Source organism: Oncorhynchus kisutch, unplaced genomic scaffold (assembly GCF_002021735.2).
Source record: "Oncorhynchus kisutch isolate 150728-3 unplaced genomic scaffold, Okis_V2 Okis05a-Okis16b_hom, whole genome shotgun sequence".
In the NCBI taxonomy this organism is placed as follows: Eukaryota; Metazoa; Chordata; class Actinopteri; order Salmoniformes; family Salmonidae; genus Oncorhynchus; species Oncorhynchus kisutch.
This window is the reverse complement of record NW_022261982.1, coordinates 4,935,393-4,960,510: the sequence shown is the minus strand read 5'-3', so window position 1 is coordinate 4,960,510 and position 25,118 is coordinate 4,935,393. Positions and strand designations below refer to the sequence as shown.

Genomic DNA, 25,118 nt, shown 5'->3' with positions numbered 1-25,118 from the left:
CCCCAATGTCAATTAGAGAGCCTTGAACCACCTAACCCCAATGTCAATTAGAGGGCCTTGAACCACCTGACCATAATGTCTATTAGAGGGCCTTGAACCACCTGACCCCAATGTATATTAGAGAGCCTTGAACCACCTAACCCCAATGTATATTAGAGAGCCTTGAACCACCTAACCCCAATGTATATTAGAGAGCCTTGAACCACCTGACCCCAATGTATATTAGAAGGCATTGAACCACCTAACCCCGCTTTTGACACCTTGTTGAGTCCATGTCCCGACAAATTGAGGCTGTTCTGAGGGCAAAAGGGGGGACTGGGGGTGCAACTCAGTATTAGAAAGGTGTTCCTAATGTTCGGCATAGTCAGGGTATAGTCAGGGTATAGTCAGTGTATAGTCAGTGTATAGTCAGTGTATAGTCAGGGTATAGTCAGTGTATAGTCAGTGTATAGTCAGTGTATAGTCAGGGTATAGTCAGGGTATAGTCAGGGTATAGTCATTGTATAGTCAGTGTATAGTCAGTGTATAGTCAGTGTATAGTCAGGGTATAGTCAGTGTATAGTCAGTGTACAGTCAGTGTATGGTCAGGGTATAGTCAGGGTATAGTCAGTGTATAGTCAGTGTATAGTCAGTGTATAGTCAGGGTATAGTCAGTGTATAGTCAGTGTATAGTCAGTGTATGGTCAGGGTATAGTCAGTGTATAGTCAGGGTATAGTCAGTGTATAGTCAGTGTATAGTCAGGGTATAGTCAGGGTATAGTCAGTGTATAGTCAGGGTATAGTCAGGGTATAGTCAGGGTATAGTCAGTGTATAGTCAGGGTATAGTCAGGGTATAGTCAGGGTATAGTCAGGGTATAGTCAGGGTATAGTCAGTGTATAGTCAGTGTATGCTGTGACCTTGTGAGGAGTTATTTGTGTGTCTGTAGAAATATCCTCTCTTTAGGGAAGTAGTATTGAGAGTCTGTTGTACTGTTTTGGTTTACCCTGCAATAAATAGAGTATGAGAACCCAACTTGATACTCTCCTTTTGTAGTTTCGTTTGTCAGGGCCTTGCTAACAGTAGTCTTAGCAGCAGAAAGCAGAAGGGTATGTGCTCACCCCAACACAGAGAGAGACTCGCTCTCCGTCCTTAACACACTTGAGGAAACAGTTAGTGCTGGTGAAGTTGAGCACCACAGGGACCCCCCGAAACTCTCCGTCCACACAGTCAGACTTGTAGTGATAGATGGTGATCTTCTCTGGAATCAATCAATCAATAAACAAAATCAGTTATTACCATAGTAACAAAAAACATTGGGCTAAAGTTAACGTTGGCAGTCCGTAGTCCAGACTGTCCATCATCAAGTTAATATTTGTATTATATATTATATAACTAATTCCCATTACAACGTTTAATAAACAGTTTTATAGTTGTTATTATGATAAAAGAAGAAGAAAATTGACGACATAAATACAAAAACACATTATTCTATAACAAACCTGGAGTTGCTGACAAACTAGGAATACTCCACATCATACGTGTGAGTCTACGCCGAAGGTACGTGCGACATAAATAGTTTTCAATAAAGAGGTTGTCAAACTGTTGTACTTTTTCCAAGTTGCCCATTCCTCGTGACACTGAACACAAAAAGAGAGAAACAAACAGACACAAACGGTCATCAGAAAATACAATGAAGAAGATGAGGAAACACACCTCAACAAGCTCTTCCTTTGGATGATGTCATTGTTTGGGACCCATGGCAGAGCATGTGGAAGGGATCCAGTCTAGTTTATAACTATGTGGAGGAGATGTGGAACGGATCCAGTCTAGTTTATAACTATGTGGAAGGGATCCAGTCTAGTTTATAACTATGTGGAGGAGATGTGGAAGGGATCCAGTCTAGTTTATAACTATGTGGAAGGGATCCAGTCTAGTTTATAACTATGTGGAAGGGATCCAGTCTAGTTTATAACTATGTGGAAAGGATCCAGTCTAGTTTATAACTATGTGGAGGAGATGTGGAAGGGATCCAGTCTAGTTTATAACTATGTGGAGGAGATGTGGACGGGATCCAGTCTAGTTTATAACTATGTGGAGGAGATGTGGACGGGATCCAGTCTAGTTTATAACTATGTGGAGGAGATGTGGACGGGATCCAGTCTAGTTTATAACTATGTGGAGGAGATGTGGACGGGATCCAGTCTAGTTTATAACTATGTGGAGGAGATGTGGACGGGATCCAGTCTAGTTTATAACTATGTGGAGGAGATGTGGAAAGGATCCAGTCTAGTTTATAACTATGTGGAGGAGATGTGGAAGGGATCCAGTCTAGTTTATAACTATGTGGAGGAGATGTGGAAGGGATCCAGTCTAGTTTATAACTATGTGGAGGAGATGTGGAAGGGATCCAGTCTAGTTTATAACAATGTGGAGGAGATGTGGACGGGATCCAGTCTAGTTTATAACTATGTGGAGGAGATGTGGACGGGATCCAGTCTAGTTTATAACTATGTGGAGGAGATGTGGAAAGGATCCAGTCTAGTTTATAACTATGTGGAGGAGATGTGGAAGGGATCCAGTCTAGTTTATAACTATGTGGAGGAGATGTGGAAGCGATCCAGTCTAGTTTATAACTATGTGGAGGAGATGTGGAAGGGATCCAGTCTAGTTTATAACTATGTGGAGGAGATGTGGAAGGGATCCAGTCTAGTTTATAACTATGTGGAGGAGATGTGGAAGCGATCCAGTCTAGTTTATAACTATGTGGAGGAGATGTGGAAGGGATCCAGTCTAGTTTATAACTATGGAGGAGATGTGGAAGGGATCCAGTCTAGTTTATAACTATGTGGAGGAGATGTGGAAAGGATCCAGTCTAGTTTATAACTATGTGGAAAGGATCCAGTCTAGTTTATAACTATGTGGAGGAGATGTGGAAGCGATCCAGTCTAGTTTATAACTATGTGGAGGAGATGTGGAAGGGATCCAGTCTAGTTTATAACTATGTGGAGGAGATGTGGAAAGGATCCAGTCTAGTTTATAACTATGTGGAAGGGATCCAGTCTAGTTTATAACTATGTGGAAGGGATCCAGTCTAGTTTATAACTGTGGAGGAGATGTGGAAGGGATCCAGTCTAGTTTATAACTATATGGAAGGGATCCAGTCTAGTTTATAACTGTGGAGGAGATGTGGAAAGGATCCAGTCTAGTTTATAACTATGTGGAAGGGATCCAGTCTAGTTTATAAATACGTGGACATGGTGATTGTGATATGGTATTCATGACCAGGGTTTCACTTCTCTGTCGGAAAGGTCATGGGAGCCAGTAATGAGGGAAGTGTATTTCACATTACACAAAAATAACCTGTATTTACTCAGAAATTATGTGATTAAATGGTTCATGCACAGTAATAAATATGAAAAAATAGCTTCTATAAGCACCACTAGCCACGATTTGGAACCAGTTAGAGTTAAATCAATTGTAATTATACTGTAATAAAATATAAAAATGTAAATATGATTGTTTCTACAAGCACCGCTATTGCCCGCGATTTGGAACCAGGTAGAGTTGAGTAAGTAGTTCCAGAAAGTATCTGTTGTCACCATACAATGTCTTCTTAAAAGCCAGGCAAAAAGCAGTTAGTTACAACAGTAGAATAAAATGCTCCAGAAGCACTGCTCGGTTGGCAGAACCGATGCTGTTAATAAAAGGAACAGCCTACTTATCAACCAGACGCGTTGAATCTTTTGAAGTCAGCACCAGAACATACCCAGGGTACACCCTGGTTAGATGAAGGGTGGCCTGCTGTGGTCTAGCTTGTGGTTATATGCTGCCACTCCCCAGTGCTCATGTATCGTGTCTGTCTGGGTACGAAACCATCCCACTATCTATTGAACACAATCTTCTCCTGTCTTTCCTGTCCCCTCTACTCACTGTCCTATCAATTAAAAGCAAGTGAAAAATACAAGTGTGCTGGGAACTGCCCCCACTGCTTACAAATACATATCATTCAAACTTACCCAGGGTGACTTTGCTGGACTCTGCGACCATGACAACCTCGTTGAAGTTACAATCCGACTTGCCACAGTTGTGACAAGAGCTCCCGTCACCGCAGCCACGCCCCCTCACCACAGAGATTCTGGTGTTCGTCATGGCAACCAGGAACAGATCGTCAACCTCCCCATCGGCTTTGTTGACATCCTCTTCTGTGAGGTCTTCCATGGGGCGATAGGAGTCACTTCATTCAGGGACGATACATGACGTTATACATTTTTATGGAGATTTGTGTGAGGCTAGTGGTCCATTAAAACAGGGTTTCCCCAAACTAGGTCCCGGGGCCCCCTGGGTGAACGCTTTGGTTTTTACCCCAGCACTACACAGCTGATTCAAATAATCAACGCTTGACGATGAGTTGGGTATTTGAATCAGCTGTGTTATGCTACGGCAAAAACCTAAACGTGCTCGGGGTTTGGGAAACATCCAAATACATTATACACTAAATATAATATGAGTGTTAACACACGTTCCAGGAATATACAGTGACCTCTAAAAATATTGGAGTGTGACATATTTTTGGGGGAGTTTGACTCTGTACTCAAGCACTTTGGATTTGAAATGATACAATGACTGTGAGGTTAAATTGTCAGCTTTAATACAGCTAATGTATTATTTACTATTCATTTCTATTGGGCACAAAATGATCTAAAACAAACAACCAAAACAAACAGCAAATGCATCCAACACATTTGTAGAGTCACAAGTTTCATGTAAATCATTACGTGGAATATGGGACCAAATACTTAACTATGTATTAAAGTAGTAAAAAGTTAAGTAAATTTGTCCTAATACTTTTGGTCCCCTAAAATGTGGGGACTATGTACGAAAACAGTTAATGGATGATTGACTGACTGACTGATTGACTGACTGACTGACTGAGTGATTGAGTGACTGGTTGATTGATTCAGCCCACCTCTCCAGGTCGTCCAGGTCATCCTCTCGTCTCATCTCCAGGCTGAAGCTGAGTATGGTGCTCTCCTTGGAGACCGGGTGGAGAGCCCTGGCCTCAGCCCCTTCCTCTGGGCATCTCTCTGGTGGAGGAGCCCTGCTGGCTTGGTGGACAGTCTAGAGAGATGGGAAGATAACAGACAAGACTATCTGAATAACAACACTGATGTCCTTCCTCTTCCTACCTGGAGAGGTAAAGAAACCTGTGTACCATAAACAACGGCGTCACCGCTTTCAATGTCAATGTAAGGGACTTCATTAGAAACATATGTTTACGTTGCCAAAGCAAGTGAAAGATACAATTAAAATAAACACTCACAATAGTTCCAAAAGGATAAAGACATTTCAAAAGTCATGTCTATATACAGTGTTGTAATGTTATGCAAATAGTTATAGTACAAAAGGGAAATTAAATAAACATAAATATGGGTTGTATTCACAATGCTGTTTGTTCTTCACTGGTTGACCTTTTCTTGTGGCAACAGGTCACACATCTTGCTGCTGTGATGTCACACTGTGGTATTTCACCCAATAGATATGGGAGTTTATCAAAATTGGATTTGATTTCAAAAATCTTTATGGTTCTGTACAATCTGAGGGAAATATGTGTCTCTAATATGGTCATACATTAGGCAGGAGGTTAGGAAGTGCAGCTCAGTTTTCACCTCATTTTTTGGGCAGTGTGCACATAGCCTGTCTTCTCTTGAGAGCCAGGTCTGCCTACGGCGGCCTTTCTCAATAGCAAGGCTATGCTCATGGAGTTTGTACAAAGCTTTCCTTAAGTTTGGGTCAGACAGTGGTCAGGTTTTCTGCCACTGTGTACTCTCCGTTTTGGGCCAAATAGCATTCTAGTTTTCTCTGTTTTTTTGTTAATTCTTTCCAATGTGTCAAGTAATTATCTTTTTGTTTTCTGATGATTTGGTTGGGTCTAATTGTGTTGCTGTCCTGGGGCTCTGTGGGGTGTGTTTGTGAACAGAGCCCCAGGACCAGCTTGCTTAGGGGACTCTTCTCTCTGTAGTGGTTTGCTTTGTATCCTTTTCATTGCTTTTTTCTGAATTATGATCATTAGTGGGTATCAGCCAAATTCTGCTCTGCATGCATTATTTGGTGTTTTATGTTGTACACTGAGGATAGTTTTGCAGAATTAAGCATACAGAGTCTCAATTTGGTGCTTGTCCCATTGTGTGAATTCTTGGTTGGTGAGCGGACCTCACAACCATAAAGGGTAATGGGTTCTATAACTGATTCAAGTATTTTTAGCCAGAACCTAATTGGTATGCCGAATTTTATGTTCCTTTTGATGGCACATGTTCCTCGCCTTGTCTCTCAGATCGTTCACAGCTTTGTGGAAGTGACCTGTGGTCCCGATGTTTAGGCCAGGGTATGTATAGTTTTTTTTTGTGTTCTAGGGCAACAGTGTCTAGATGGAATTTGTATTTGTTGACCTGGCAACTGGAACTTTTTTGGAACACCATTATTTTTTGTCTTGCTGAGATTTACTGTCAGGGCCCAGGTCTGACAAAATTCCCCTGTCGCTCTCTCTCTCTCTCTCCCTCTCTCTCTGACTAATATTCAGATTAATGGGTTCAAACGGTGACTCAAAACATCAATCAATGTTGGTCACTTCTGGTAAATATCTTATTCATAGGTTTCACCTCAGTCATACCATTGTTATGAAAATGATCAAGCCGCCCTCTACCAGCAGCGTTTTCCTTCTAAATTGGGCTACAATGAAAATGATGTCATGGGTAAAATGTATTGGTTGCAGGTTTTTGGGCTACTTTTAAATGTCTTAAAAATATATATTTCACTGTGACCTGCTGCTTCTGACTTTCAGGCAGTGAGGCAGCCTGTTGCTGAGTGAGTGAATGAGAGAGACTATTTTAACTATTTGCACATCCTTACATCACTGTATATAGACATAATATGACATTTGAAATGTCTTTATTCTTTTGTAACTTCTGTGAGTGTAATGTTTACTGTTAATTGTATTGTTTATTATCTACTTCACTTGTTTTAGAAATGTTAACAAAACATATCCTATGCCAAAAAAAGCCCCTAACTAACATTGAAACTGAGTGAGTGAGCGGTGGGGGAGCGCCGGAGGCCTATAAGTGTGTTGAGCCCGAGCGCTGCAAGCGGACAGCCATGTCACGTGAATGAAAGGAGCCGGAGGAGCACGCGCGCACGTCGTGACACTCCCCCCCCCCCCCCCAGTTGTAGGTAGGCTATTTAGTGTCATCATGGAGACACCTACAGTAATTTCCATTAAAAAAAAACATTAACACGCTAGGACTGATGCACAAAGAAATAAGGCGACAAAGCACAGGAAAGCGACTTTATGTTCCTTTTGATACATTCGCTCAGAGGTGGTTTAAACGGCATTCTAATGACGACATTGCATATAGAAAACCATACTGTATGAAGCGACGGGTGGAAATTTGAAATTGAAGTTCTGGAACTCCCTCGTCTGCTTCTTTTATGGGGAAAAGTTCACAATGAAAATATTACATTAAATGTCGAGAATATAACATTTGTATCTGTTGGCCAACAATTAGCATATTGATTTCTATGCCTATGTAGGCTACTGTAGCCTACCATTTTATACAATAAACACGTTGAAATGACACATGTACAACCAGAGGGGGGAATAAAATACAATTTTTTTTTTACTCAAAGCCCAACTTTACTCCACACAGAGATACATACAAAGCTCTCCCCCGCCCTCCATTTGGCAAATCTGACCATAATTCTATCCTCCTGATTCCTGCTTTACAAACAAAAACTAAAGCAGGAAGTACCGGTGACTCGCTCAATACAGAAGTGTTCCAGGATTCATCCATTGGCGTTGAGGAGTCATCGGCTTCATCAATAAGTGTATCGACAACGTCGTCCCCACAGTGACTGTACATACATACCCCAACCAGAAGCCATGGATTACAGGCAACATCCGCATCGAGCTAAAGGCTAGAGCTGCCGCTTTCAAGGAGCGGAACACTAATCTGGACGCTTATAAGAAATTCCACTGTGCCCTCAAACGAACCATCAAACAAGTAAAGCATCAATACAGGATTCACTTCTTGAGTGTAGGGGGCAGTATTTTCGTTTTTGGCAACAAAAGAAAACATACCCATTTGAAACGGCCTATTTCTCAGGCCCAGAAACTAGAATATGCATATAATTGTCAGATTAGAATAGAAAACACTCTAAAAAGTTTCCAAAACTGTCAAATATTGTCTGAGTATAACAGAACTGATATTACAGGTGAAAACCTGAGGAAAATCCAACAAGAAAGGTGCTGTTGTTCCTGAAAGCTCTCTGTTCCATTGGATGCCTTGCCTCCATTTAAAGGGATATCAACCAGATTCCTTTTCCTATGGCTTCCTCAAGCTGTGAACAGTCTTTAGACATAGTTTCAGGCTTTTATTTAGAAAAATGAGCGAGAAAGAACCCATCGCGTCAGTGGATGGCTGGGTGCCAGCAGAGTTTTTAATGCTCATCAGCCATTTTCTCTCTCTCGCCTATGGAAGAAGCTACATTCCGGTTGACATATTATCGATTATATATTGTAAAAACAACCTGATTGATTGATTATAAACAACATTTGACATCTTTCTACGCACTTTACGGATACTATTTGGAATTTTCATCTGCGATGTCGTGACCGCTCAAGCCTGTGGATTTCTGAACATAATGAGCCAAACAAATGGAGGTATTTTGGATATAAAAATAATATTTATGGAACAAAAGGAATTTTTATTATGTAACTGGGAGTCTCGTGAGTGCAAACATCCGAAGATCAAAGGTAAGCAATTTAATTTATTGCTTTTCTGACTTTCATGACCAATCTACTTGGCTGCTAGCTGTTTGTAATATTTTGTCTACTGAGAGAGATGTTCTTACAGAAACGCTTGTTATGCTTTCGCCGAAAAGCTTTATTGAAATCTGACATGCCAGGTGGATTAACAACAAGCTAAGCTGTGTTTTGCTATATTGCACTTGTGATTTCATGAAAATTAAATATTTTTAGTAATTTAATTTGGTTGAAAATGATCCCGCTGACGGGATGGGTGCGTCAAGAAGTTAAGATTGAATCCTACTACGCCGGCTCTGATGCTCGTCGGATGAGGCAGGGCTTGAAAACTATTACGGACTACAAAGGGAAACCCAGACATGAGCCGAGCTAAATGCCTTTTATGCTCGCTTCGAGGTAAGCAACACTGAAGTAGGCATGAGAGCACCAGCTGTTCTGGATGACTGTGTGATAACGCTCTCAGTAGCCGATGTGAGCAAGACCTTTAAACAGGTCAACATTCACAAAGCCGTGGGACAGACGGATTACCAGGATGTGTACTCAAAGCATGCGTGGACCAACTGGCAAGTGTCTTCACTGATATTTTCAACCTCTCCCTGACCGAGTCTGTCATACCTACATGTTTCAAGCAGACCACCATAGGACTACAGGAAAAGGAGGGCCGAACAGGCCCCCATTAACATTGACGGGGCTGTAGTGGAGCGGGTCAAGAGTTCAAGTTCCTTGGTGCCCATATCACCAACGAACTATCATGGTCCAAACACACCAAGACAGTCATGAAGAGGGCACGACAAAACTAAATGCATGCTCTTCAACAAATCACGGCTCGCACCCCCGACTAGCATCACTACACTGGACGGTTCTGACTTAGAATATGTGGACAACTATAAATACCTAGGTGTCTGGCTCGACTGTAAATGCTCCTTCCAGACTCACATTAAGCATCTTCAATCCAAACTTAAATATAGATTTGGCTTCCTATTTCGCAACAAAGCCTCCCTTCACTCATGCTGCCAAACATACTCTCGTAAAACTGACTATCCTACCGATCCTTGACTTTGGCGATGTCATTTACAAAATAGCCTCCAACACACTACTCAGCAAATTGGATGCAGTCTATCACAGTGCCATCCGTTTTGTGACCAAAGCCCCATATACTACCCAACCCTGCGATTTGTATGATCTCGTTGGCTGGTCCTCGCTACATATTCGTTGCCAAACCCACTGGCTCCAGGTCATCTATAAATCTTTGCTAGGTAAAGCTCCGCCTTATCTCAACTCACTGGTCACCATAGCAACACCCAACCGTCACACGTGCTGCAGCAGGTATATTTCACTTGCCATCCCCAAAGCCAACACCTCTTTTGGCCGCCTTTCCTTCCAGTTCTCTGCTGCCAATGACTGGAACTAGTTACAAAAATAAATAAAATATAAAAATCACTGAAGTTGGATACATATCTTCCTCACTAACTTTAAGTGTCAGCTGTCAGAGCAGCTTACCGATCGCTGCAGCCCATCTGTAAATACCCCAGCCAACCAACTACCTACCTCATCCCCATATTTGTTTTTCTGCTCTTTTGCACACCAGTGTTTCTATTTGCACATATCACTCCAGTGTAAGTTGCTAAATTGTAATTACTTCGCCACTTCGCCTATTTATTGCCTTACCTCCTTACTTCATTTGCACACAGTGTACACAGATTTTTCTATTGTGTTATTGACTATACGTTTGTTTATCCCCTGTGTAACTGTGTTGTTTTTGTCGCACCTTATCTTGGCCAGGTCGCAGTTGTAAATGAGAACTTGTTCTCAACTGGCCTACCTGGTTAAATAAAAAATGTCATCAAATACAGAGGTAGTGCGTATGGCCCAATGCGTCACTGGGCCAAGCTTCCTGCCATCCAGGATCTATATACCAGGCAGTGTCAGAGGAAAGCCCATAAAATTGTAGGAGACTCCAGCGGTACCGGAGTGCCAAGTCTAGGACCAAAAGGCTCATCAACAGCAGCAGGGTAGCCTAGTGGTTAGAGTGTTGGACTAGTAACCGGAAGGTTTCAAGTTCAAACCCCAGAGCTGACAAGGTACAAATCTGTCGTTCTGCCTCTGAACAGGCAGTTAACCCACTGTTCCTAGGCTGTCATTGAAAATAAGAATTTGTTCTTAACTGACTTGCCTGGTTAAATAAAGATTAATTAATAACACACCCAAGCAATAAGACGGCTGAGATATTTTCTTCTTCTTGAACTGCACTGGTTAAGGGCTTGTAAGTCAGCATTTCACGGTAAAGTGAAACACTACACTTGTTGTATTCGGCGCATGTGACAAATAAAATTTGATTTAATTTGATTTTGTACACTGCTGCTACGCTGTTTATTATCTATGCATAGTCACTTCAACCCTACCTACATGTCCAGATTACCTCAACTAACCTGTACCCCACACACTGACTCGGTACCCACTGTATATAGCCTCGTTATTGTTATGTTGTTATTGTGTTACTGTAAGGGCTTGTAAGTAATAATTTCACGGTAAGGGCTACAATTGTTCTACTCGGCGCATGTAACAAATAAAGTTTGATTTGATATTCAAATTCCTTAGCTAGTCATATTAGTTCACAATAATTATTATTTTGATGGAAACAGAATTTTGCTTCTTAAGTCTTTAGAAGTTAAGTCGATATTCACTCGATAACGTTATTGACAAAAATTGTTTATTGGCTAATTGTGCCAACTCCTTTCATGCTGCGAAAAAAACAATTGGGCTAGTTTAGGCCTTGTGGGTGGGTTTTGAGTAATCAATGTTACCAGACCTGGCAACCCTGACGGGCGGCGTAATAGTGGTGCCCTAAAGTCGTGATAAGCCCAGTCATTCTGGACGGAGGGTACGGCTGTTTAGTCTAAATTACACTATAGTGTCACGCCTTGGTCTTAGTATTTTGTGTTTTCTTTAATTATTTGTTCAGGCCAGGGTGTGACATGGGTTTATTGTGTTGTCGTATTGGGGTTTTTGTAGGCATTGGGATTGTGGCTGATTAGGGGTGTGTCTAGCATAGGCTTGGCTGCCTGAGGCGGTTCTCAATCAGAGTCAGGTGATTCTCGTTGTCTCTGATTGGGAACCATATTTAGGTAGCCTGGGTTTCACTGTGTGTTTGTGGGTGATTGTTCCTGTCTTTGTGTGTGTTAGCACCAGACAGGCTGTTTCGGTTTTCACATTACGTTTATTGTTTTTTTTGTAAGTTCGTGTTTCGTTATTTAATATACATGGATTGCAATAGCCACGCTGCATTTTGGTCCGATCCTTGTTCTATCTCTTCGTCAGAGGAGGAGATAGAAGAGAGCCGTTACAGAATCACCCACCATACACGGACCAAGCAGCGTGGTAACAGGCAGCGACAGCAGGAGCAGCGAAAGGAGGAATGGACATGGGAGGACGTTATGGACAGCAGGAGTATGGAGTATACGACGTGGGAGGAAATAGACAGGTGGGCGGTCGACCCAGAGAGAGTGCCGGAGCCCGCCAGGGATTCGCTGGAGCAGTGCGAAGAGGGCTATAGGAGAATGGAGTCGAAGAGAAAGACACGGCGGCACAGAAAGAAACCCGAAAGTCATCCCCAGAAATGTATTGGGGGGGGGGGGGCTCAGGGAGAGAGTGGCAGAGTCAGGAGTCAGAGCTGAGCCAACTCTCCCTGTTAATCGTGAGGAGCAGCGATCAAAGGACTTCTGGACTTGGGAAGAGATATTGGACCCTGGGCACAGCCTGGTGAATATCGACGCCCCAAAGAAGAACTGGAGGCGGCTAAAGTGGAGAGGCGCTGGTATGAAGAGGCAGCACGGCGACGCGGATGGAAGCCTGAGAGTCACCCCCAAAAAATTATTGGGGGGGGGCTCACAGGGAGTATGGCGATGCCAGGTAGGAGACCTGCGCAAACTCCCTGTGCTTACTGGGGGGCTAAAAAGACCGGGCAGGCACCGTGTTATGCTGTGAAGTGCACGGTGTCTCCAGTGCGGGTGCATAGCCCGGTACGGTACATACCAGCTCTTCGTATTAGCTGGGCTAGAGTGGGCATCGAGCCAAGAAAGGTTGGGCAGGCTCGGTGCTCAAGAGCTCCAGTGCGCCTGCACGGTCCGGTCTATCCAGAGCCACCTCCACACACCAGTCCTCCGGTAGCAGCTCCCCGCACCAGGCTTCCTGTGCGTGTCCTCGATCCAGTACCACCAGTTCCAGAACCACGCACCAGGCCTTCAGTGCGCCTCGCCTGTTCAGCACAGCCAGAGCCATCCTTCTCTCTAGCGCTGTCGGAGCCTCCCGCCTGTTCAGCGCAGCCAGCGTTTTCCTCCTCTCCTGCGCTGTCGGAGTCTCCCGCCTGTTCAGCGCTTCCAGAGCCTTCCTCCTCTACAGCGCTGCCGGAGCCTCCTGCCTGTTCAACGCAGCCAGAGCTGCCAGTCTGCATGGAGCAGCCAGAGCTGCCAGTCTACATGGAGCAGCCAGAGCTGTCAGCCTGCATGGAGCAGCCTGAGCTGTCAGTCTGCATGGAGCAGCCAGAGCTGCCAGTCTGCATGGAGCAGCCAGAGATGCCAGTCTACATGGAGCAGCCAGAGCTGTCAGCCTGCATGGAGCAGCCAGAGCTGTCAGCCTGCATGGAGCAGCCTGAGCTGCCAGTTTGCATGGAGCAGCCAGAGCTGTCAGTCTGCACAAAGCTACCAGTCTGCATGGAGCAGCCAGAGCTGTCAGTCTGCATGGAGCAGCCAGAGCTGTCAATCTGCATGGAGCAGCCAGAGTTGCCAATCTACATGGAGCAGCCAGAGCAGCCTGTCATGGAGCAGCCTGTCAGTCTGCATGGAGCAGCCAGAGCTGTCAGTCTGCATGGAGCAGCCAGAGCAGCTAGATCCGCTAATCAGCCATGATCTTCCAGATCTGCCAGTCAACCAGACTCTTCCAGATCTGCCAGTCAACCAGACTCTTCCAGATCTGCCAGTCAACCAGACTCTTCCAGATCTGCCAGTCAACCAGACTCTTCCAGATCTGCCAGTCAACCAGACTCTTCCAGATCCGCCAGCCAGCCAGGATCTGCCGGAGCCAACTACCTGCCTGAGCTTCATCTCAGTACTGGGCTTCCTCTCAGTACTGGGCTTCCTCTCAGTACTGGGCTTCCCCTCTGTACTGGGCTTCCCCTCAGTCCCGGGCTTCCCCTCAGTCCCGGGCTTCCCCTCAGTCCCGGGCTTCCCCTCAGTCCCGAGCTGCCCCTCAGTCCCGAGCTTCCCCTCAGTCCCGAGCTGCCTCAGTCCCGAGCTGCCCCTCAGTCACGAGCTGCCCCTCAGTCCAGTGGGGTTCTGGGTGAGGACTACGAGGTCATGGTCGGCGGCGAGGGTGGACTATCCCAGGACGCAAGAGAGAGGAGGAGGAACTAAGACATTTATGGAGTGGGGTCCACGTCCCGAGCCGGAGCCGCCACCATGGACAGACGCCCACCCGGACCCTCCCTATGGTTTTGAGGTGCGTCCGGGAGTCCGCACCTTGGGGGGGGGGGGGGTTCTGTCACGCCTTGGTCTTAGTATTTTGTGTTTTCTTTAATTATTTGTTCAGGCCAGGGTGTGACATGGGTTTATTGTGTTGTCGTATTGGTTTTTTTGTAGGCATTGGGATTGTGGCTGATTAGGGGTGTGTCTAGCATAGGCTTGGCTGCCTGAGGCAGTTCTCAATCAGAGTCAGGTGATTCTCGTTGTCTCTGATTGGGAACCATATTTAGGTAGCCTGGTTTCACTGTGTGTTTGTGGGTGATTGTTCCTGTCTTTGTGTGTGTTAGCACCAGACAGGCTGTTTCGGTTTTCACATTACGTTTATTGTTTTTTTTGTAAGTTCGTGTTTCGTTATTTAATATACATGGATTGCAATAGCCACGCTGCATTTTGGTCCGATCCTTGTTCTATCTCTTCGTCAGAGGAGGAGATAGAAGAGAGCCGTTACATATAGTACCTGGAAATAAGATGACATTGCTAAACGAGTCAAATATTTAGTTAGAAACAACTTTTCCAGCATTATCATGTCGTCAAATTTACTTTAGACTGATGGCAATGTTGTCATTAGCGAGCAAAGTTCATCAAAAATAGCTAGCAATGCTAACGGCAGCTACCTCAATTTTATCTAACGTTATACTGCATCTAAAGTCAATCTGGCGACATCAAAATGAGGACAAAGGGTTTTGCTACTAATTATTTGCATCCTTTTGAATGGCATTGTATTTCTAAGCCACTGTAACGCACTTTTGATTCAATCTTAATCAGTGCTCATTGACAATACATTTTAGTAGAATGCTCAGTTGGGCATTAGTTCAAAACAATATTGTGATGAAACATGCAACCCATGAAGAGAGTGAAGTGATATAAGAACTCTCCTCCAGCTATATCTATCACTCACCAACATGGGGTTTCCTTCCGTCAGAATCTTGGCAAAGGCCTCTGGGGATAGATCCTGTAGGTCCACTCCATTGATCGTCAGGAGCTTGTCCCCTTCACTGAGGAACAACAACACCACATACCTGTTTTATATATATATTTATATATTTATTAGGTTTTTTTCATTGCAACTGCCACCCACAGGAGGACTCTCAATGAGTGTAAACTGCCTGTTGCCGCTCTGCTAATCATCAGATGGGGGAAGGAGAGGAGGTAGAGGGCCCACGTGGGCAACTCTTAAAAAATATTCAGCTAATGTCTTCTGGCATGTAAATGATGTAGATTTGCATGATATGCATTTTTAAAAAGGCAGATTTTTAAAAAGGGGATCTCTATAAAAAAAACAAAGCCCTGGGGCCTATGATTTCTTAATATGGCCCTGCACAGACCCCGTGGTTCAATCTACACAGACCCCAGTGGTTCAATCTACACAGACCCCATGGTTTAATCTACACAGACCCCGTGGTTCAATCTACACAGACCCCGTGGTTCAATCTACACAGACCCCATGGTTAAATCTACACAGACCCCGTGGTTTAATCAACACAGACCCCATGGTTCAATCTACACAGACCCCGTGGTTCAATCTACACAGACCCCGTGGTTCAATCTACACAGACCCCGTGGTTCAATCTACACAGACCCCATGGTTTAATCTACACAGACCCCGTGGTTTAATCAACACAGACCCCATGGTTCAATCTACACAGACCCCGTGGTTCAATCTACACAGACCCAGTGGTTCAATCTACACAGACCCAGTGGTTCAATCTACACAGACCCCGTGGTTCAATCTACACAGACCCTGTGGTTTAATCTACACAGACCCCGTGGTTCAATCTACACAGACCCCGTGGTTCAATCTACACAGACCCAGTGGTTCAATCTACACAGACCCAGTGGTTCAATCTACACAGACCCAGTGGTTCAATCTACACAGACCCCGTGGTTCAATCTACACAGACCCAGTGGTTCAATCTACACAGACCCCGTGGTTCAATCTACACAGACCCAGTGGTTCAATCTACACAGACCCCGTGGTTCAATCTACACAGACCCAGTGGTTCAATCTACACAGACCCCGTGGTTCAATCTACACAGACCCAGTGGTTCAATCTACACAGACCCCGTGGTTCAATCTACACAGACCCAGTGGTTCAATCTACACAGACCCAGTGGTTCAATCTACACAGACCCAGTGGTTCAATCTACACAGACCCAGTGGTTCAATCTACACAGACCCCGTGGTTCAATCTACACAGACCCCGTGGTTCAATCTACACAGACCCCGTGGTTCAATCTACACAGACCCCGTGGTTCAATCTACACAGACCCCGTGGTTCAATCTACACAGACCCAGTGGTTTAATCTACACAGACCCAGTGGTTTAATCTACACAGACCCAGTGGTTTAATCTACACAGACCCAGTGGTTTAATCTACACAGACCCAGTGGTTTAATCTACACAGACCCAGTGGTTCAATCTACACAGACCCAGTGGTTCAATCTACACAGACCCAGTGGTTTAATCTACACAGACCCAGTGGTTTAATCTACACAGACCCAGTGGTTTAATCTACACAGACCCAGTGGTTTAATCTACACAGACCCAGTGGTTTAATCTACACAGACCCAGTGGTTTAATCTACACAGACCCAGTGGTTTAATCTACACAGACCCAGTGGTTCAATCTACACAGACCCTGTGGTTCAATCTCCACAGACCCCGTGGTTCAATCTACACAGACCCCGTGGTTCAATCTACACAGACCCAGTGGTTCAATCTACACAGACCCAGTGGTTCAATCTACACAGACCCAGTGGTTCAATCTACACAGACCCAGTGGTTCAATCTACACAGACCCAGTGGTTCAATCTACACAGACCCTGTGGTTCAATCTACACAGACCCAGTGGTTCAATCTACACAGACCCAGTGGTTCAATCTACACAGACCCAGTGGTTCAATCTACACAGACCCAGTGGTTCAATCTACACAGACCCCGTGGTTTAATCTACACAGACCCCATGGTTCAATCTACACAGACCCAGTGGTTCAATCTACACAGACCCCGTGGTTCAATCTACACAGACCCAGTGGTTCAATCTACACAGACCCCGTGGTTCAATCTACACAGACCCAGTGGTTCAATCTACACAGACCCCGTGGTTCAATCTACACAGACCCTGTGGTTCAATCTACACAGACCCAGTGGTTCAATCTACACAGACCCCGTGGTTTAATCTACACAGACCCCGTGGTTCAATCTACACAGACCCAGTGGTTTAATCTACACAGACCCCGTGGTTTAATCTACACAGACCCCGTGGTTCAATCTACACAGACCCCGTGGTTCAATCTACACAGACCCCGTGGTTTAATCTACACAGACCCCCTGGTTCAATCTACACAGACCCCGTGGTTCAATCTACACAGACCCAGTGGTTTAATCTACACAGACCCAGTGGTTCAATCTACACAGACCCCATGGTTCAATCTACACAGACCCAGTGGTTCAATCTACACAGACCCCGTGGTTCAATCTACACAGACCCCGTGGTTCAATCTACACAGACCCCGTGGTTCAATCTACACAGACCCCGTGGTTCAATCTACACAGACCCTGTGGTTCAATCTACACAGACCCCGTGGTTCAATCTACACAGACCCCGTGGTTCAATCTACACAGACCCCGTGGTTCAATCTACACAGACCCCGTGGTTCAATCTACACAGACCCCGTGGTTCAATCTACACAGACCCAGTGGTTCAATCTACACAGACCCAGTGGTTTAATCTACACAGACCCCGTGGTTCAATCTACACAGACCCCGTGGTTCAATCTACACAGACCCCGTGGTTCAATCAACACAGACCCCGTGGTTCAATCTACACAGACCCAGTGGTTCAATCTACACAGACCCCGTGGTTCAATCTACACAGACCCAGTGGTTCAATCTACACAGACCCCGTGGTTTAATCTACACAGACCCAGTGGTTTAATCTACACAGACCCAGTGGTTCAATCTACACAGACCCCGTGGTTCAATCTACACAGACCCAGTGGTTTAATCTACACAGACCCCGTGGTTCAATCTACACAGACCCTGTGGTTCAATCTACACAGACCCAGTGGTTTAATCTACACAGACCCAGTGGTTCAATCTACACAGACCCCGTGGTTCAATCTACACAGACCCAGTGGTTCAATCTACACAGACCCCGTGGTTTAATCTACACAGACCCAGTGGTTTAATCTACACAGACCCAGTGGTTCAATCTACACAGACCCCGTGGTTCAATCTACACAGACCCAGTGGTTTAATCTACACAGACCCCGTGGTTCAATCTACACAGACCCTGTGGTTCAATCTACACAGACCCAGTGGTTTAATCTACACAGACCCAGTGGTTCAATCTACACAGACCTGGAGAAAAACAATACAGCTTTTTATGACATTGAGGGGTGGAATTACCAAATTAAATAACTCTGTGACCTCACCCCTGACATTAGATCAAAAACTATTTCCTTACATCATAAAGGAGTTTTACTATGGGAAGTCCCTCTTGTTTCCCTCTAAAATGTCTCAACTCCTCTATCCTTAAAAGGTTTCAACCTACAGTATATTCAAATTCTTCACAGATAAACAGAGGTTATCAGAGGTTACCTGGCGAAGGCTCCTCCTCCTTGTCCTCCTTTCTTGAACTTGAGGATCTTCTCCACTTCATAGTGGTGTTTCCCATCCTCCTCTGTGTGAAGTATAGAGATACCTCCCTTCACAGGTGAATCCTATGGACCGGAATGGAAATCATAGCAACTCACATTACCATACATGGTTGAAAACAAAGCCTTAGCCTCCACGTGACGACTACTACTGTATACATTGTTGAAAAGACCAAAGAGCATATCCCTGATCCCTCACATTTCTACTACCCTACCCTACATTGTTACAATTCAAATAGAAAACTACAACATAAACTGGAAGGGAAGTGATGCAGTCATATCACTTACTGTGATATCCATATCCTTCTCTAGGTCTCCCCACTGGTAGTATGTAGGCAGTCTTCCTACTGGTAGTGTGTAGGCAGTCTCCCTACTGGTAGTATGTACACAGTCTCCTCACTGGTAGTGTGTAGGCAGTCTTCCTACTGGTAGTGAGTGTTAGCAGTCTCCCCACTGGTAGTGTGTGGGCAGTGCCACAAGTCCTGACTTAAATAGCTTTGTATAGGAGGGTTGACCAGGCACTTCTGCATCATGTGAACCGAGCAGCCAGAGAGGAAGTAGGTACACGCATACAAGAGGGACTATTATTTTGCCAAAAGAGGATCTTCTGCAGAACGAGGAACTGGTCATGAGTTGTAAAATGGAAAAACAATAGATTACAAGAACACAGCTGTTTGAGTGTTAAATGGACAATTCAAAGTCTGCTTGTGTACTAGCTATCCACTCATTAAACTCTTAGCCGTGTTGAAAATGTTGGCTTTCCAGGTATGACATGGCATCAACGTCCTCACCACAAACAGATCTGTGGCTTCGGTAGCTCCTTGTTAGCCTGGTCCCTGATTACTGTGTGCCGTCAGGCCCAACTCCCATGGTCATTGTTTGGCAAGACAGCACACACAGACCTGGAAGCAGGCTAGCTCTCTGTTGCAATAGGAAGAAATGACTCACTACATACAATTGAAGTCGGAAGTTTACATACACTTAAGTTGGAGTCAATAAAACTCGTTTTTCAACCACTCCACACATTTCTTGTTAATAAATTATAGTTTTGGCAAATCGGTTAGGACATCTACTTTGTGCATAACAAATAATTTTCCCAACAATTGTTAACATACAGATTATTTCACTTATAATTCACAGTATCACAATTCCAGTGGGTCAGAAGTTTACATACACTAAGTTGACTGTGCCTTTAAACAGCTTGGAAAATTCATGAAAATTATGTCATGGCTTTAGAAGCTTCTGATAGGCTAACTGACATCATTTGAGTCAATTTTGAGGTGTGCCTGTGGATGTATTTCAAGGCCTACCTTCAAACTCAGTGTCTCTTTGCTTGACATCATGGGAAAATCAACAGAAATCAGCCAAAAATAGTAGACCTCCACAAGTCTGGTTCATCCTTGGGAGCAATTTCCAAACGCCTGAAGGTACCACGTTCATCTGTACAAACAATAGTACGCAAGTATAAACACCATGGGACCACGCAGCCGTCATACTACTCAGGAAGGAAACACGTTCTGTCTCCTAGAGATGAATGCACCTTGGTGCGAAAAGTGCAAATCAATATCCGAACAACAGCAAAGGACCTTGTGAAGATGCTGGAGGAAACAGGTAAAAAAGTATCTATAGCCACAGTAAAATGAGTCCTATATCGAAGTACTTTTTGGAGAAATGTCCTCTGGTCTGATGAAATAAAAATAGAACTGTTTGGCCATAATGACCATCGTTATGTTTGAAGGAAAAAGGGGGAGGCTTGCAAGCCGAAGAACACCATCCCAAAAGTGAAGAACGAGGGTGGCAGCATCATGTTGTGGGGGTGCTTTGCTGCAGGAGGGCCAGGTGCACTTCACAAAATAGATGGCATCACGAGGGAGGAACATGATGTGGATATATTGAAGCAACATCTCAATCAGTCAGGAAGTCAAAGCTTGGTCGCAAATGGGTCTTCCAAATGGACAATGACCCCAAGCATACTTCCAAAGTTGTGGCCAAATGGCTTAATGACAACAAAGTTAAGGTATTGGAATGGCCATCACAAAGCGCTGACCTCAATCCCATAGAAAATGTGTGGGCAGAACTGAAAAAGCGTGTGCGAGCAAGGAGGCCTACAAACCGGAAAAAAATATTTTTTGGGGGGGGGCACATGGAGCCATCTGTACCGGCTCAACGCACCAGGCCACCAGTGCGCCTCCCCAGCACGGTACATCCTGTGCCTGCTCCCTGCACTCGCCCTGAAGAGCCAGAGACCTTCAGGGAGGCGATGGAGAAGTTGGGAGAGAGAGAGAGAGAAGAGAGATGTTGGTTTGGTGTGTTCGGCACCGCATTGGCCCTGAAGAGCGTGTTACCAGTCTGGTACAACCTGTGTGCACCAGGTCTCCAGTGCTCCTCCCCAGTCCGGTATGTCCTGTGTCTGCTTTCTGCACTCGCCCTGAGGAGTGTGTCACCAGTCCAGTGCAACCTGTGCCGGCTCCACGCATCAGGCCTCCAGTGCGCCTACCCAGTCCGGTACGTCCTATGCCTGCTCCCTGCACTCGCCCTGAAGAGTGTGTCACCAGTCCGGTGCAACCTGTACCACCTCCACACACAAGGCCTCCAGTGCGTATTCACAGTCCAGAGCTTCCGGCGACGGTTCACAGTCCGGAGCTTCCGGCGACGGTTCACGGTCCGGAGCTTCCGGCGACAGTCCTTGGTCCGGAACCTCCAGTGACGGTCCACGGTCCGGAACCCCCAGCGACGGTCCACGGTCCGGAACCCCCAACGACGGTCAACGGTCTGGAACCCCAGCGATGGTCCACTGCCCGGAACCCCCAGCGACGGTCCACGGTCCGGAACCTCCAGCGACGGTCAACGGTCCGGAACCTCCAGCGACGGTCAACGGTCCGGTACCTCCAGCGACAGTCAACCTTCTGTGACGATCAACGGCCCGGCACCTTCTGTGACAGTCATTGGCCCGGAGCTTCCTGTGACGGTCAATGGTCCGGAGCTTCCAGGCACGCCGTCCAGTCCAGCTCCATGGCTGGAGCCTTCTTCTGCGCCGGTGCCCAGTCCAGGCACGGCGTCCAGTCCCCACTCCAATGCCGAAGCCTTCCTCTGCACCGGTGCCCAGTCCAGGCACGGCGTCCAGTCCCCGCTCCATGGCCGGAGCCTTCTTCTGTCCCGGTGCCCAGTCCAGGCACGGCGTCCAGTCCCGCTCCATACCGAAGCCTTCTTCTGCGCCGGTGCCCAGTCCAGGCACGGCGTCCAGTCCCGCTCCAAGGCCGGAGCCTTCCTCTGCGCTGGTGCCCAGTCCAGGCATGGAGTTCAGCCCGGCATCATGGCCGGATCCGGGGTCCGGGTGGGGGCTACGACCCGCACCGGAGCCGCCACCGACACTAGTCACCCCCCCACCCTCCCCATTTTGTTTCAGGTTTTGCAGCCGGAGTCCGCACCTTTGGGGGTGGGGGGTACTGTCACGCCCTGACCATAGAGAGCCCTTGGTTCTCTATAGTGTTGTAGGTCAGAGCGTGACTTGGGGGGTGTTCTAGTTTTTTCCTATTTCTATGTTGGTTAGTTTGGTATGGTTCCCAAGTAGAGGCAGCTGATTATCGTTGTCTTTAATTGGGGATCATATTTAAGTTCTCCATTGTTCCCACCTGGGTTATGGGATATTGTTTGTGTTAGTGTGTTTGGCCACTACGACTTCACGTTCTTTGTAGTTTTGTTGTTTTGGTTTCTAGTTTCACTTTGTATTAAAAAGATGTGGAACTCAATCCACGCTGCGCCTTGGTCCGCTCATTTCGAAGAACGTTACTGTAGGTAAACTTCAGACTTCAACTGTACATCACAATAGAGATGGCTTGGTCCGCTCATATCGAAGAACGTTACTGTAGGTAAACTTCAGACTTCAACTGTACATCACAATAGAGATGGCTTGGTCCGCTCATTTCGAAGAACGTTACTGTAGGTGAACTTCAGACTTCAACTGTACATCACAATAGAGATGGCTTGGTCCGCTCATTTCGAAGAACGTTACTGTAGGTGAACATATTTTTGTTTGACCGAGCTTCCTCAAAACATCTTTTGACACGATGCTCGATTAGAGTTGTTTATACATTGAAATGCATCCCTTTAGTAACTAGGCGTTGACTGTTTGAAAGTAGAGTGTTGTTATTTCCAGAAGTGGGATTTTAAAAAAGCAGAAGCATTTGAAGGTCTAGATCATTGAAGGTACAGGTGGTGGCTGAATTTAAGTACAGAAGTGAAGATTAGGGATGTTGATTGAAACAATGAAAGGTTTATGCATACAGATGAGTGAACACACACTAACACATACAAACACAATGACACACTGCCTCACTAACACCATACAGAGACATGGTCCTTCACCTCCATGGGAAAGCCTAGAAAGGGGAACATCGAGGGGAACTGAGATGATGACCCTGTAGACAGGAAATCACATCACAATCGCAGCTTCCTCTGTGAAGTCAACTGAAAATATGAGGTTCTCCCAGATTAACTTGACCATGTTGACCGTTCACGGTGTGTGTGTCTGTGTGTGTCTGTGTGTCTGTGTGTGTCTGTGTGTGTCTGTGTGTGTCTGTATGTGTCTGTGTGTGTCTGTGTAAGATACTTACACTACTGTTCAACAGTTTGGGATCACTTAGAAATCTCCTTGTTTTTTAAAGAAAAGCAAATGTTTTGTTCATTAAAATAACATCAAATTGATCAAAAATACAGTGTAGACATTGTTAATGTTGTAAATTACTTTTGTAGTTGGAAACGGCTGATTTTTTTAATGGAATATCTACATAGGCGTACAGAGGCCCAGTATCAGCAACCATCACTCCTGTGTTCCAATGGCACGTTGTGTTAGCTAATCCAAGTTTATCATTTTAAAAGGCTTATTGATCATTAGAAAACCCTATTGCAATTATGTTAGCACAGCTGAAAACTGTTGTTCTGATTAAAAAAGCAATAAAACTGTCCTTCTTTAGACTAGTTGAGTATCTGGAGCATCAGCATTTGTGGGTTCGATTACAGGCTCAAAATGGCCAGAAACAAAGCACTTTCCTCTGAAACTCTTCAGTCTATTCTTGCTCTGAGAAATTAAGGCTATTCCATGTGAGAAATTTCCAAGAAATTGAAGATCTCGTACAACACTGTGTACTACTCCCTTCACAGAACTGCGCAAACTGGCTCTAACCAGAATAGAAAGATGATTAGGAGGCCCCTGGTCCCCAACTGAGCAAGAGGACAAGTACATTAGAGTGTCTAGTTTGAGAAACAGACTCCTCACAAGTCCTCAACTGGAAGCTTCATTAAATAGTGCCCGCAAAACACTAGTCTCAACGTCAACAGTGAAGAGGCGACTCTGGGATGCTGGCCTTCTATGCAGAGCTCCTCTGTCCAGTGTCTGTGTTCTTTTGCCCATCTTAATCTTTTCTTTTTATTAGCCAGTATGAGAAATGGCTTTTTCTTTGCAACTCTGCCTAGAAGGTCAGCATCCCGGAGTCGCCTCTTCACTGTTGACATTGAGACTGGTGTTTTACGGGTACTATTTAATGAAGCTGCCAGTTGAGGACTTATGAGTCGTAACATAGTCAAGCTAAATCTGGGACACTCAAATTAGTATGATATGTTACGTTTGGTATAGTTACTTAAAACAGAAGGTTACTGTAGGCAAACCAATAGGAGGGTGGTCGGTCGAGAATGTCGAGCAACCCAAAGGTTGCATGTTTGAATATACTGTAATTACGGACAACTTCAGCATTTTAGCCAATAAGGAACTTTTCAAGTACTTACGACTTTGTTGCTATTTTTCAACTGCTTAGCATTCTAGCTAACCCTTACCCTAACCCTAACCATAATGCTTTTAGCTATCCTTTCCCCCGAACCCTAACCTTAACTCTAACCCCTAGCCTAGCTAACATTAGCGTTAGCCACCTAGCAAACATTAGTCACAACAAATTGGAATTTGTAACATATTATACTTTTAGCAAATTCATAACATGTCATACAAGTTGTAATGCGTAACATATCATACAAAATGGGTGATGGACATCCACAAAATAATTACATACCATACGAAACATAAAATATCATGCTAAATGGAATGTCTCGGACTTACGTAAAGAATAGTATGAAATGCTCTGAGACCAGGTTGTGTGTT

At 45.1% G+C, this 25,118-nt stretch overlaps 1 protein-coding gene across 1 annotated transcript in view; it reads right to left on the bottom strand.

Moving 5' to 3' along the window:
• Positions 1-19,513, bottom strand: part of LOC116359791 (uncharacterized) — a 31,341-nt gene extending 11,828 nt beyond the window's left edge. Inside the window, exons 1-7 of the mRNA XM_031813400.1 lie at positions 19,259-19,513; positions 18,915-19,036; positions 15,211-15,307; positions 4,948-5,099; positions 3,998-4,215; positions 1,481-1,618; positions 1,100-1,239 (exon numbers count right to left, since the gene is read on the bottom strand). Coding sequence (XP_031669260.1) covers positions 1,100-1,239; positions 1,481-1,618; positions 3,998-4,215; positions 4,948-5,099; positions 15,211-15,307; positions 18,915-19,036; positions 19,259-19,270 — 879 coding nt within the window. The 5' untranslated portion in view covers positions 19,271-19,513. The remainder of the gene's footprint in view (positions 1-1,099; positions 1,240-1,480; positions 1,619-3,997; positions 4,216-4,947; positions 5,100-15,210; positions 15,308-18,914; positions 19,037-19,258) is intronic.
• Between the last annotated feature and the right edge of the window lie 5,605 nt (positions 19,514-25,118).